Source organism: Aotus nancymaae, unplaced genomic scaffold (genome assembly GCF_030222135.1).
Source record: "Aotus nancymaae isolate 86718 unplaced genomic scaffold, 86718_ANA_hifiasm-v0.15.2.pri h1tg000019l, whole genome shotgun sequence".
Lineage (NCBI taxonomy): Eukaryota > Metazoa > Chordata > Mammalia > Primates > Aotidae > Aotus > Aotus nancymaae.
The window spans coordinates 17,787,703-17,803,604 of NW_026988431.1; the positions used below are offsets into that span (position 1 = coordinate 17,787,703).

Here is a 15,902-nt window from a genome sequence, read left to right on the forward strand (position 1 = left end):
TAAATGAGACCAAGCGTTTGGTGGGGTCTCTAACTGTATTTGGTGGAGGAGTAGTAGAAGTTTCCACTACGCTTTGTTACACAAAGAACCCTGAATTATCAATCAGCAAGTCAGAGTGTTCTAGAAACTACAACACCCATGTTTCCTCTGCCTCTTATAGCTGCACACTAAAATAGCCTGAAGGTGAAGCCAGACAGACACCTTTGTCATTGAATGTGTTGACCGTGACCAATACAGCTGAGTTTACTTCTTTTGCTAAAATCATGGAGAAAAAAAAGAACAAAACAAAGCTTGAGGGCAATCACTGTAACAATTTTCAGAGAAATACAGTCGAAAGTGGCTGAACACAATGAGTAGCTCAGACTTCACTTTCACCAGAAGACTATTTTTGGAGTTACATATTTTAATTGTTGATAAAGAAGGTTGTAACAGAAAAATGCCCAGTCAATATGTTAAATGATAGCAACCTACTATAACAACCATAAAATCATCAGGCTACTGACAGCTGGAGAAATTCCACATGCTAAGCAACTCAACTACAAAGAAATATTAGAGGTTTGAGATGAAAAATATACTTGAACCTGTAATTGAATTAGACAAGCCTCACTGTACGTAAGGCTACAGCAGTCACCAGGACACAAAGCAAATGTCGGGTTACCAGAAGTGCATTTTATCAGCCACAGTGATTTATTGAGTGCTTTAATAATACAAGTGTACATCAACTGATCCACAGTCAAAAGTGGCAGGTCCCTAAGAAATTTACAAGCACTTTAAGTAAATCAAAATACATATTATTTTGTTCAATCCAACAGTCTTCTGCGTTGTGGGACAGAAGGCTAGTGATAAACAGAGTCTCAGTAATGCACAGTGATTCTGATTGAAGCTCTTGTACAAAAACTTGTTCCCAGTAGCATGCACCCACCAATAAAGACTTCAGTACAAAAAATTAACCCTAAGCACTACATTTAAGTAGAAACGAGATATAATTCTGAATGTGTTTTCCCAAAGATCACATAAAAGGAAAAAAAAATCAAAATCAAAATCAAATAAACAACAACAAAAAAAACAAAACCACACAGTAATACAAAGCTTTGTAAGAAAGCTCTTACTATTACAGGTCCAACATTGTTTGCACTGAAAACAAAAGTTCCCATCTATGATGAGGTGGGAAAAAAATCCCAAATCTTTCAAGTTAATAGAAATCAACAGGGGAATAAAATGAGAGAAAAAAGAAAGCATGGGAGAGAGGAAGTGGGGCAGGAAGAAGTGGGATGGGAAGATGGACAACATACCATCACAAAATGGTTCCAAATTTAATAAAAATAGGAAAATAAGAACCGAGGTCTGGAGGGGTGGGTAGGGCTACTGATGCACTTGGTGAATGTGCTTGCACAGGTCCGGCGGGGGCAGCAGGCAGCAGGCCCCTATGTGGCGTACCGCTTGGTCCACTGTCTGGCCATCCGGTCGTGCTCTGCTCTGTTGGTCATGTACTGTGTGGCGATGCTGCCCACCAGAGGGTCAGCTGCAAGGAAAGCAGAGTTGGGAGTCAGTAAATACCAGCACCGCTGGGGAAGGAGTGTTCAGAAAGCTGGCAAGCAGCAAGAGGGGAGGAGATGAGAAGCTGCTCTTCTAACCTGGACCACCATTGCTGCAGCTGAGCCAGTGACCTGCTGCCGACAGACTACATTTCACACCAGCTGCCCAAAGAGTCAGCTTTCTGTTTTATTGATAGCTCTTATCACATTTCTTGACAAGTCTTATTCTCTTTCCCTGTCCCCACCACATACTTCTCACCCTGCTCCCTTTGTATTTTTTTTCTTTTGAGACAGGGTCTTGCTCTGTCATCAAGGCTAGAGTGCAGTGGCGTGATCACAGCTGACTGTAGCCTTGACCTCCTAGGATCAAGCAATCCTCCTTCTGCCTCAGCCTCCTGAGAAGCTGGGACCACAGGTGTGTGTAACAATGTCTGGCTAATTTTTAAATTTTTTTGTAGAGATGGTGTCTCACTATGTTGTCCAGGCTAGTCTCAAACTCCTGGGCTTAAGTGATCCTCCTGCCTCAGCCTCCCAAAGTGCTGGGATTACAGGTGTGAGCCATTTGTCTTCAAGTAGATACTTCATAGAGAAAATGCAGGTGGGCTATGGGAGGGGGACTCCAGGGCTCTTGATGAGCTCTCTTGGGAAGAAGTTTGGAGGTCTGGACAACTCCTTAACCTAGGCTGGCACCATAGGCAGGTGGCACTCTCCTGCCAGATTATCTTCTCTAAGGAGGCGGCAGAGTCTGAGCTGGACGCAGTCAAAAGAGGGGAGAGATGGTTCACTTCTTCCTCAAAATTTGGGAACATCCAATCTACATAGCTCATTATTACAAATATACTAATAGACGTTACTAATAGCTGACACTCACCATGGTTTACCATGTCCTAAAACTCTAACATGTTAATGACATGGATTTCTGAGGAGCTGACACAGGAGGAAACTGGAGCATAAGGAGGCTCAGTCACTTGCCCAAAATGGAGCAAGGGGTGAAGCAGGGCTTGGAGCCAGAGTTCACCCTCTTAACTACAGGGTACTGGGAGATAGCTTTCTATCCAGAATATTGATTGGGTCAACGTTTAATTAGAAAAATTGGGGCACAGAGGCTCATGCTTATAATACCAGTACTTTGGAAGGCCGAAGCAGCAGGATTGCTTGAGTCCAGGAGTTTGAGTCTGTAGCGAGCTATAATTGTGCCACTGCACATCAGCCTGGGTGACAGAATGAGACCTTCTTTAAAAAAAAGACCAAAATGTAATCCCAGCACTTTGGGAGGCTGAGGCGGGTGGATCACGAGGTCAAGAGATCGAGACCATCCTGGTCAACATGGTGAAATCCCGTCTCTACTAAAGATACAAAAAATTAGCTGGGCATGGTGGTGCATGCCTGTAGTCCCAGCTACTCGGGAGGCTGAGGCGGGAGAATTGCCTGAACCCAGGAGGCGGAGGTTGCGGTGAGCTGAGATCACGCCATTGCACTCCAGCCTGGGTAACAAGAGTGAAACTCCGTCTCAAAAACAAAACAAAAACAACAACAACAACAAAAAAATTAATTAAAAAAAAAAGTAACTTAGGTTCCTAAAGATCCCAGATTCTACTCTTTTCCCTTCAGTTCTTTAATTTTACTCTTTCCCTGGTTTTCCCCCCGTTTTTTGGTATTGGGAATTTGGGTGTATTAGAGCAGGCAGGTAAGAAGGAACCAAAAGAGAAAATGAGAAAAATCATGAAAAGCTAATGTTTAGTAGGAAAAAATGGTAGAGAATCTGGAAGTATGTCTGTAGTCCAACAACACCTGCAACTTGGGAAGATCCTGAGGCTCTAACCCTGTAAGACATTCACAGTCAGTCATACGTTCTCAATAGGAAAGGTGTAATAGAAACACTGCCTTTTAATCCATCTGCTCAGGCAGATGATAATAAAGGCTTTGAAAGCCTGCTCAACAAGACCTTGCTCAAGTTTTCTTGGAATTGGGCTTATCTTGTAATAATTATTCTAGGGAGAAGCCAGTTTCCTACATTCACTTATATCACAATTAGTAGGTTACTTGGCATGTGGGTTTATTCAGAACTTTTACCTTTCTGCCTACTCTTTGTGATTCTTCTCCTTCATTTTTCCAGATGTTGAAACCAAAACTCTACAATTTAAACCAGTCCAGTCAAGATTCATAAGATTTAAACCAGCAATACCAAATACAGACACAAAATACCTGGGAATTGGCCAGGATACTATTTCTGAAATGTGGCCTTTCAGTTGAGCCTAAGTAATTAAGACATTAGAGTAGAAAGGGTCTATCTTTGAAAAAAATAATCTCGTTCTGATTCCTGGCATTCTAGAATGCAAAGACTAAGGTGAAACATGGGCATCCTTAATAGCTTAAGTTTGTATCACTCAAGATAGGTATTTAATTAAATAGAACTTATATTAGTGAAACACACTGAAGAGCCATTCTAACTTACTGATTGAGGGAAGGCTCAATGTCAGAAGAATGACAATGATGTATCTGTTCCACCTCAAACTGTACCCACATCCAGAGTGTACACACTGGGAATAAGACAGGTCTGTCACTTCAGCTCAAAGTGGGCAGAAGGAAACAAATGAAGAATAAAGGGAACAAGAAGCTGTGGGGTGGGAAAATGTGCCATATCAAGTGTTAATAGTATTTCAGTACAGGCAAAAGGAGAAACAATGAAAAACAAGTTGGAGTGTTGGTAACACAATTACTGTACATTGTGTAAACTTCTTTTGCATGCTTAAATAACGTTTAATTGCTTTCAAGCTTCTTTTACGTTTTCAAATTTGATTTTAAAAATATTGTTTTCCACCTGTAAAATTATACATGCTAACTAACTATAAAACAGTAATTAAAAATCACCTCAGACAACATGCAAGACAGAAAGTTGAAAGTAAAGACCATCTCATGTATAAATCCACCCAAAGAAAACTACTGTTAACATCTTGGCATGTTTTCTTCCTATACTTCTAAACATATCACGTAAAAAAAAAAAGGGATTAACTTATATTCTGCTTTTGTAATCTTTTAAAAAATAACTATATGATTTTTATATCAATATGGTAAATAACTTTTTACATAAATAATTGTCAATCTACGTCATCATTTCTAATACCTGAATTAAGAACGAATTTCCTGTTTTTAGATGTTTGGGTATTCTCCAACTTTTGCTTTAAAAACAACACTGTGAGGACCATTACCATGCATGTATCTTTGGAAGTGATACAAATCTTAAATTTGTTTACAGTATAAAACGAAGGGATAAAGTAAAAATATAAAATGAAGGAGTTAAAAAAATCATGTTATTGGCTGGGTGTGATGGCCCACGTCCATAATTCCAATACTTTGGGAGTCTGAGGGTGGAAGATAGCTTGGGGCTACGAGTTCAAGACCAGCCTGGGCAACACAGTGAGACACCCATCTCCACAAAAAAATAACAAAAATTAGCCAGGTGTGGTGGTGTGCCCCTGTAGTCCAGCCTACCTGGGAGGCTTGCTTGAGCCCAGAAGTATAAGACTGCAGTGAGCTGTGACCATGCCATCACACTCCAGCCTGGGTGACAGAGTTAATATTCTATTAAACATAGTAACTATCTTCTCATATCAATTTACATGTCCTTATGATTTTCTGAATATTACTCCCAGTAGCTAGTGTTTAAACTAGTATTTCATGAAAGGAGAAAAAGACTACAAACCACTTTTTCATATGCTGCACATAAAGATTCAGTTCAGTGGAATAATCCTGAAGAACTAGTTGTGAAAATGGATCTCTGCTGAAAATGGTAAATTGTATATGCTTAATTAAGGGAAGACTTCTCAATGTCAAAGTCTGAAAATACTGTTTCTTAGCAGAACATTAAACCTAATAAATGGTAAATAAAAGTAACAAATCTAGCAAAACTAAAAGGTAATAAAAAAAATAAAAACCATGTTAGATATAGTGAACCCCAAGTTTCTCTTCAAAGAATCAGTATGTTAGTATGTTCAGCTCTCTTATTCTTTAATTCTCTATTTTAAAGTTTAACTTCCTTGTAGTTTCAGTAAACAACCTTTTCCACCAGTTCTAATCAATAGTTCACATCTGTTCCCCCAGTCCCCTGTCCTGTCCTGACTCATCCAGGACACCTGTTCCAGTCACCTGCTCTGGTCTCCTGCTTTGACCTCTGCCTACCTGCTCTGACCTGCCCGTAACCATTCTTCCCGCCAAACTACCTGTCCTGCTACTCTGGCTCATACCCCTGCTCCCTTTAAAATAGCCAGTCGGAATTAGACTAGACTGTGAGGTCTAACCCTAGCCAATAGGGGAATGACACAGGGCGACCTCCTTCAGGCATAAGTACCCCTTTCCCTCCCTTGTCCAGGTTCCATGTGTGAGCCGCACTCTTCTACGGAAGTAAATTGCCTTGCTGAGGAAATTTATATTCAAATGCTACTTCTTTTGCGGCATCGAAAATTCTACTTATAACAACCAAGTTATCAACCAATAGTTTTTTTTTTTTTTTTGAGACAGGGTCTCACTCTGCCATCCAAGCCTGTCTCCAAACATAAATTGCTGTATCCTGTTTCTCTAACAAGAAGAAAAGATTTCTCATCATTTTGGGTTTCTAGATTACTATTTTCCCAAATCTTTATTAATATTTGGGATTATCATCTGTCAGTTTTCCTCATCTTTACTAAAGAAAAGCCACAAAATTAATCAGTAGATAAGTAATCTGAAATAAAAGTCTCCTACATTTTCTGTTTTTGTTCAATAATTATTTACACTTTTAAAAAGAGAAGCATGTTCAGACTTATACAGAGCACGGTTAGACGACTTTAAGTACTTAATTCTCCCAAATACCAGTATGGCATGTATTAGAGGTTCCCTGAGGCAGAGGTACAGGACCTACAGTGTGATTAATAGAATAGAGATGGAAGTTGGGTATTGATATTAATATTAATTAATATTTTATCTATTAATAGAATAGAGATGGAAGTTGGGTATACAAATCTTTCCTCTAAACCACATTTCCTTATCTGTTTAATAAAAATCATCTCTTTTTTTTTTTTTGAGATAAGGTCTCGCTCTATTGCCCTGGTTGGAATGCAGCGGTAGGATAATGGCTCACTTCAGCCTTGACCCCTGGGTTCAAGCAATCTTTCTGCCTCAACCTCTTGACTAGCTGAGACTACAGGCACACATCACCATGTCCAGTTATTTATTTATTTTTTTTTTGGTAGAGACGAGGTCTCCCTATGTTGCCTAAGCTGGTCTTAAACTCCTGGCTGCAAGTGTCCTCCCATCTTGGCCTCTGAAAGTGGTACGATTACAGGATGAGCTACTGCTCTTACCATCATAGCATTTTTGTTGACAAAATATCAGCCATAAAATACTAACCTGAATACACAGTGTAAGACTGCAAGATTACAGATGAAGGGGAACATGCCTTCTTCTTACTCATATCTACTTCCTCCCTTACTCATCTCACCTCTGTCTCCCTACACAATTCAGAAGCAAAGAGTACATACTTGTGAACTAACCATCGCTATTTGCAAGTGAGTGAATACTGACTGGGCGCATTGGCTCATGCCTGTAAGCTCAGAGCTTTGGGAGGCTGAGGCAGGAGGATAGCTTGAGCTGAGGATTTTGAGACCAAGACTGGGCAACACAGTGAGAACCCATCTCTACAAAAATAAAATTAAAATTAAAAAATAAAAAATAGCTGGGTGTAGTGGCATGTACCTGTGGTCCCAGCTACTTGGGAGGCTGAGATAGGAGGTTCACTGGAGCCCAGGAGGTCATGATTACAGTAAGCCATGATTGTGCCACTGCACTCCAGCCAGGGTGACAGAATGAGACCCTGTCTTTACAAAAAAAAAAAAGAAAGAAAGAAAGAAAAAAAAAGATTGTTATGCATATTCTACCTCTTCCCATTTTTTGAGATTTGTGGTATGTGCACCTTTGATTCTAAAAGAAAAAGGCTCAACTCCTACCTTGCCTCTTTAATAGATGGAGCTACACTGGGTATCTTGGAAGCCAAAGGGTTTATAGTCCTGTCTAGAAAAGGGAGAACAGAGACATAGATCAAGACTAAAAGGGATTGATGAATGTAGATGCAAAAATCCTCAACAAAATACTAGCAAACTGAATGCAGCAGAGCATACAAAAAAGGTAATCCACTATCATCAAGTAGATTTTATCCCTGGGATGCAAGGTTGGCTCAAGATATGCAAATCAACAAATGCGATTCATCACACAAACAGAATGCAAAAAAACCACATGATCATCTCGACAGATGCAGAAAACGCTTTTAAAATTCAACATATCATCTTGTTAAACACCCTCAACAAACTAGGTACTCAAGGAACATACTTCAAAATAACAAGAGCCCTCTACGAAAACCCCACAGCCAACATCATACTAAATGAGCAAAAGCTAGAGGCATACTCCTTTGAAATCCTGAACAAAACAAGGATTCTCTCTCTCACTACTCTTATTCAATATCACATTGGAATTCCTAGCCAGAGCAATCAGGCAAGAGAAAGAAAGAAAAGGCATTCAAATAAGAAGAGAAGAAGTCAAACTATCCCTGTTTGTAGATGATATGATTCTATACCCTAGAAAACCCCACTGTCCCTGCCCAAAAGCTCCTTGATCTGATAAACAACTTCAGCAAAGTCTCAGGATACAAAATCAATGCACGAAAATCAGTACCATTTATATACACCAACACCAAACAGGCTGAGAGCCAAAACAAGAAAACAATCTCATTCACAATAGCCACAAAAAGGATAAAATACAGTTAACCAGGGAGGTAAAGATCTTTACAATGAGAATTACAAATCATTGCTCAAAGAAATCAGAGGTGGTAAAAACAAATGAAAAAACATTCCATGCTCAGGGATAGAAAGAAGATTGTTAAAATGGCCATACTGTCCAAAGCAATTTACAGATTCAATGCTATTTCTGTCAAACTATCAATGACATTCTTCACAGAATTAGAAAAAACTATTTTAAGATTCATTTGGAACCAAAAACAGCCTGAATAGCCAAAGCAATACTAAGGAAAAAAAACAAAGCTAGAAGTGTCACATGACCTGACTTCAAAGCATACTACAAAGCTATATTAACCAAAACAGCATGATACTTATACAAAAACAGACACATAGACCAGTGGAATCAATTAAAGAGCCCAGAAATAATGCCACAGATTTACGACCATCTGATCTTTGACAAAGTGGACAAAAATAAGCAATGGGGAAAGGACTCCCTATTCAATAAATGGTGATGGGCTAATATACAGAAGACTGAAATTGGACCCCCTCCTTACACCACATACAAACATCAACCAAGATGGATTAAATACTTAAATGTAAAACCTAAAACTATAAACACCCTGGAGGACAACTTGGGAAACACCATTCTGGACACAGACCCTGGCAAAAATTCCATGATGAAGACTCCAAAAGCAACTGTGACAAAACCAAAAATTAACAAATGGGACCTAATTAAATGAAAGAGAGCCTGCACAGCAAAAAACCAACCGAACAAGCAACACACACACACACACAAACTATCAACAGAATAAACAGAAATTCTACAGAATAGGAGAAAATATCTGCAAACTATGCATCTGACAAAGTTCTAATATCCAGAGTCTATATGGAACTTAAACAAATTTACAAGCAAAAAACCAACCCCATTAAAAGGTGGGCAAAGGACACAAACAGACATTTCTCAAAAGAAGACATACATGCGGCCAACAAGCATATGAAAAAATGATCACTGATCATTAAATAAATGCAAATCAAAATCAAAATGAGATATATCATCACGATACCAGTCAGAATGACCATTACTAAAATGTCAAAAAATAAGAGATGCTGGAAAGGTTATGAAAAAGAGGGAATGCTTATACACTGCTGGTGGGAATGTAAAGCATTTCCACAAACCACTGTGGAGAGCAGGTGGTGATTTCCCAAAGAATTCAAAGCAGAATTACCATTTAACCCAGCAATGCCATTACTGGGAATACACCTGAAGGAATATAATCTTTCTACCATAAAGAAACATGTATGTGTATGTTCATCGTAGCCCTATTCACAATACCAAAGATGTAGAATCAACCTAAATGCCCATCAATGGTAGATTAGATAAACAAAAGAATGCTACGCAGTCATAAAAAAGAATGAGATCACGTCCTTTGCAGCAACATAGATAGAGCTGGAGGCCATCATCTTAAGCAAATACAGGAAGAGAAAATAAAATACTGCATGTTCTCACTTATAAGTGGGAGCTAAACATTAAGTACCTATGGACACAAAGAAGCAAACAACAGTCACCAGGGCCTACTTGAGGGTGGAGGGTGGGAGAAGGGTGAGGACAGAAAAACTACCTATGCTTATTACCTAGGTGACAAAACAAACTGTACACCAAACCCCTGTGACATGCAACTGACCTATATAACAAATTTGCAAATGTACACCTGAAACTAAAAAATTAAAAATCCAGGCTAAAATGGAAAAGAAGCAGCTAAGTGGTAAGAGGAAAGTGAATCCCGAGGAAATGGAGAAAATGACAGACTGCTGAACTGCTGACTCTATTTACAAGACTAAAGAACATTCTATCTTGGTTGGTTGGTAGGTGGTATGGAAGAAATTACATGAAAATTTTTTTTATTTCCCTTTCATAAGAAAATATACACATCTTGAAGAAACACAAACAAAAATAGTATAGCATTGTGGAAAAGGGCATGGGCATTGGATCCAGAATGTCTGGGTTTATACCTCAGTTTCACCACTGAGTCAGGTCACCTTGGGCAAATTACTTAACCCCTATGTGCCTCAGTTTCCTCAACTGCAAAATAGGGAAAATAATGGTATCTACTCCATAGTTTGTCATGAGAATTAAATAAATTAATCCTTGAAAAGCATATACAAATTGAAGACAAATTAAGTATTTGTGTGCATCTTTTAAGAATATAAATCTAAAAAACTAGCTGGGCATAGTGGCGTGTGTCTGTAATCCCAGCTACTCAGGAGGCTGAGGCAGGAGAATTGCCTGAACCCAGGAGGCAGAGGTTGCGGTGAGCTGAGATTGCGCCATTGCACTCCAGCCTGGGTAACAAGAGCGAAACTCCATCTTTAAAAAAAAAAAGAATATAAATCTAATTGTCTTCTTAAAGACATTCTCTTCAGATAAAATCCAAAGTCAGCATGGCTCCCAAGGTCTTCTGTGATATAGACTTTATCTTTCTAACCTCCTCACCTCATGCTTTAGCCATAATAAATGACTTAAAGCTTTTTAAATAAGCCCTACTAATAGAGGGCAGGGGTTTGAGACTAACCTGGTCAATATGGCAAGACCCTGCCTCCACATAAAGTTTTAAAAATTAGCTGGGTGTGGTGGTATATGCCTATAGTCCCAGCTACTCTGGAGGATCCCTTGAGCCCAGGAGTTCAAGATTGAGGGGAGCTATGGTTACGCCACTGCACTCCAGCCTGGGTGTCAGAATAAGACCCTATCTCAAAAATAAATGAATAAAAAATGTAAAAAATAATAAAAGGACCAACAATTTCACCATTTACCTGAAATAAAAGCCCTTTGTCATATGGCACCCTTGCAAAATGTGTTTAACATGATCAGATCTGACATTAGACAGGAAGTTACATGACATTACCGTAAGAATTTTTAAAACTTGAACTAAAATATTTTTTAAATTTGGGGTATTTTCTGGGACATCTGATTACCTGAAACAAGTTACTAAAATATGCAATAAAAAAATAAGCCCTGCTTTTTCATTACTATGTACCTTTGTTTATGTTGGTTCCTCTACCTGGGATAACCTTTTCTACTTTTTCACCTGGCAGGCTTCTACTCATTTCTCAACATTTAGTTCAAGCATAGCCTCCCTGAGGATGTCTTCCAGGGGCTTCTTAGCAGTCTTATGTGTCCCATCTCTTGATTTGTCTGTTCATATCTCTATCATTGTACTACAAATACAGGCATACCTCAGAAATATTACAGGTCTGGTTACAGATTGCCACGATAAAGTGATGTCACCATAAAGTGAGTCACACATATTGTTTTGGTTTCCCAGTGCATATTCAGACTATACTGTAGTCTATTATGGTGCAATAGCATCATGCCTTAAAAAAGTACATATCTGACAAAGGGTTAATATCCAGAATCTACAAAGAACTAAAACAGATTTACAAGAAAAAAAACAAACCCATTCAAAAGTGGGCAAAGGATATGAACAGACACTTCTCAAAAGAAGACACATATGAGGCCAAGAAACATATGAAAAAAAGCTCATCATCACTGGTCATTAGAGAAATGCCAATCAAAACCACATTGAGGTATCATCTCAAGCCAGTTAGAATGGCGATCATTAAAAAATCTGGAGGGCGAAGGATATGAACAGACACTTTACAAAAGAAGACATACACGAGACCAACAAACATATGAAAAAATGCTCATCATCACTGGTCATTAGAGAAATGCAAATCAAAACTACATTGAGATACCATCTCACGCCAGTTAGAATGGCGATCATTTAAAAATCTGGAGACAACAGATGCTGGAGAGGATGTGGAGAAATAGGAACACTTTTACACTGTTGGTGGGAGTGTAAATTAGTTCAACCTTTGTGGAAGACAGTGTGGCGATTCCTCAAGGATCTAGAAACAGAAATTCCATTTGACTCAGCAATCCCATTACTGGGTATATACCCAAAGGATTATAAATCATTCTATTATAAAGACACATGCACACGTATGTTTATTGCGACACTGTGTACAACAGCAAAGACCTGAAACCAACCCAAATGCCCATGAATGATAGACTGGACAGGGAAAATGTGACACATATACACCATGGAATACTATGCAGCCATAAAAAATGATGAGTTCATGTCCTTTGTAGGGACTTGGAAGAATCTGGAAACTATCATACTCAGCAAACTGACACAAGAACAGAAAGCCAAACACCGTATGTTCTCTCATAGGCGGGTGTTGAACAATGAGAACACGTGGACTAAGGGAGAGGAGTCTCACACATTGGGGTCAGTTGGGGGAGGGGCTAGAGGAGGGATAGCACGGGGTAGGGAGGGTAGGGAAGGATAACATGGGGAGAAATGCCAGATATAGATGAAGGGGGAATGGAGGCAAACCATTCCCCCTTCAAACGAGCAGACCACCTTGTTACGTACGTACCTATGCAACAACCGTGCATGGTCTGCACACGTGCCCCAGAACCTAAAGTACCATTTTAAAAAAAAAGAAAAAAAAAGTACACGCCTTTAAAATATTGCTTAAAAATGCTAACAATCATCTGAACCTTCAGCAAAACATAAGCTTTCACTGATGCAGGGTCTTGCCTCAATGTGGATGGCTGCTGACTGATCAGCTTACTGAAACCTGGGGTGGCTATAGCAATTTCTTACAATAAGACAACAATAAAGTTTGCCACAATAATTGACTCTCCCTTTCAAGAAAGATTTCTCTGTGCATGTGATGTTGCTGTTTGATTTTGAACTTCCATCAAAATTGGAATCAATCCTCTTAAATCCCGCCACTGCTTTATCAGCTAAATTTACATGTAATATTCTAAAGCCTTTGTTGTCATTTCAATGTTGAAAGAATCTTCGCCAGTAGATTTCATCTTAAGAAACCACTTTCTTTACTCATCCATAATAAGCAACTCTTCATCTGTTCAAGTCTGATCACGAGGTTACAGCAGTTCAGTCACATTTTCAGGTTCGACTCTAATTCTAGTTCTCTTGCTATTTCGATTACATCTGCAGTTATTTCCTCCAATAAAATTTGTGAAACCCTAAAATCGTCCATGACAGCTGGTATCAACTTGTTCAAAACTTTGGTTAATGTGGATATTTTAACTTCCTCCCATGAATCATAAATGCTCTTAATGGCATCTAGAATGGTGAATCCTTTACAAGGTTTCCAATTTACCTTGGCCAGATCCATCAGAGAATCACCATCTATGGAAACTATAGCCTTATGAAATAGTATTCTTTTCTTTCTTCTTGTTTTTTCCTTTTTTTTTTTTTAAAAAAAAAAAGACACAAGGTCTGCTCTGTTGCTCAGTCTGGAGTGCAGTGGCATGATTGTAGTTCACTGTAACTTGAAGCTCCTGGGCTCAAGTGATCCTCCTGTATCAGCCTCTGAAGTAGTTAGGACTGTAGATACAAACCATCATGCCTGGCTAACTTTTAAATTTTTGTTGTTGTTAAGACAGGGTCTTGCTATACTGCCCAGGCTGGCCTCAATCTCCTGGCCTTAAGTGATCCTCCCACCTAGCCTCCCAAAGCACTGGGATTACAGGTATGAGTCTCCACACCCAGACTTTTAGTTTTCTTAAATAAGACTTGAAAAGGTCTTAATCCTTGATCCATGGGCTTCAGAATGGATGCTGTGTTAGTAGGGATGAAAACAACATTCAACTCTTTATAGATCTCTATCAGAGCTCTTGGGTGATCAGGTGCATTATCAATCAGTAGTAGTATTAAAAACATTTTTTTCTTTAAGTTCAGGGGTACATGTGCAGGATGTGCATGTTTGTTACACAGGTACTTGTGTGCCATGGTGGTTTGCTGCACACATCATCCCATCACCTAGATATTAATCCCAGCATCCATTAGCTATTCTTCCTGATGTTCTCCCTCCCCTCCCTGTTTCCTCTGACTGGCCCGGTGTGTGTTGTTCCCCACCATGTTTCCATGTGTTCTCATCATTAAGCTCCCATTTATAAATGAGAACATGTGGTGTTTTGGTTTTTTGTTTCTGTGTTAGTTTGCTGAGGATAATGGCTTCCAACTCCATACATGTCCTTGTAAAGGACATGATCTTGTTCCTTTTTATGACCACATAGTATTCTATGGTGTATATGTACCACATTTTCTTTATCCAGTCTATAATTTATGGGCATTTAGGTTGATTCCATGTCTTTGCTATTGTGAATAGTGCTGCAATGAACATATGTGTGTAAAAGCATTCCTTTTTCTCTGGAACCTTGCCAGCATCTGTTGTTTTTTGACTTGTTAATAATAGCCACTCTGACTGGCATGAGATGATATCTCATTGTGGTTTTGATTTGCATTTCTCTAATGAGTGACATTAAGCTTTTTTCATATTTTTATTGGCCACATGTATGTTTTCTTTTGAGAAGTGTCTGTTCATGTCCTTTGCTCACTTTTTAATGGGGTTATTTTTTTTTCTTGTAAATTTGTTTAAGTTCCTTATAGACTCTGGATATTAGATCTTTGAGTACTAGTATTTTAAAAAGAATCTTTTTTTTCTGAGAGGTAGGTCTCAGCAGTGGGCTTAAAATATTCAGTACATCATACCATAAAAAGATGTGCTGTCATCCAGACTTTCTTCTTCCGCTCACAGAGCACAGGCAGAGTAGACAAAGTAGACACAGCATAGTTTTTTTTTTTTCCCTGAGACGGAGTTTTGCTCTTGTTGCCCAGGCTGGAGTGCAATGGTGCGATCTCAGTTCACCACAACCCCTGCCTCCCAGGTTCAAATGATTCTCCTGTCTCAGCCTCCTGAGTAGCTGGGATTACAGGCGCCTGCCACTACGCCCAGCTAATTTTTGGTATTTTTAATAGAGACAAGGTTTCACCATGTTGGCCAGGCTGGTCTTGAACTCCTAACCTTAAGTGATCTGCCTGCCTCGGCTTCCCAAATTGCTGGGATTACAGGCGTGAGCCACTGCGCCTGGCCAGACACAGCATAGTTTTTAAGGGTCCTAGGATTTTTGGAATGGTAGATGGGCATTGGCTTCAACTTGAAGTCACCAGTTGCATTAGTCCCCCACCAAGAGAGCCGGCCTGTCCTTTGAAGCTGTGAAGCCAGACATTTCTCTCTGGCTATGAAAGTCCTAGATTGGTATCTTCTTTCAACAGAAGGCTGTTTCATCTATGTTGAAAATCTGTTTAACGTAGCCACCTTCATCAATGATCTTAGCTAGATCTTCTGGACAACTTGCTATAGCTTTTATATCAGCATTTGCTGCTACATCTTGCACCTGCCTTGTTCCTTGGTCACTACCCAACCTTGCAATTTTATGTTAGGAAGATGGCTTCTTTTTTTAAACCTATGAGCCTACCTCTGCTAGCTTCCAACTTTTCTTCTGCAGCTTCCTCACCCCTCAGCCTTCATAGGACTGCAGAGAATTAGGGCTTTACACTGGATTAGGCTTTGGCTTAAGAGAGTGTTGTAGCTGGTTTGATTGTCTATCCAGACCACTAAATCTTTATCAGCAGTAAGGCTGTGTTGTCTTTTTTTTTTTTTTTTTTAAATCATTCCTATGTTTAACAAAGTAGTATTTGTATTTCCTTTAATAACTTTTCCT

General features: G+C 39.3%; 1 protein-coding gene across 2 annotated transcripts in view; it reads right to left on the reverse strand.

Annotated features, from left to right (window-relative positions):
* Positions 1-664: 664 nt before the first annotated feature.
* Positions 665-15,902, reverse strand: part of UBE2E2 (ubiquitin conjugating enzyme E2 E2) — a 385,198-nt gene continuing 369,960 nt past the window's right edge. For both annotated transcript variants that reach the window (XM_021674577.2, XM_021674580.2), the window contains exon 6: positions 665-1,522. In XM_021674577.2, coding sequence (XP_021530252.1) covers positions 1,425-1,522 — 98 coding nt within the window. In that variant the 3' untranslated portion in view covers positions 665-1,424. The remainder of the gene's footprint in view (positions 1,523-15,902) is intronic.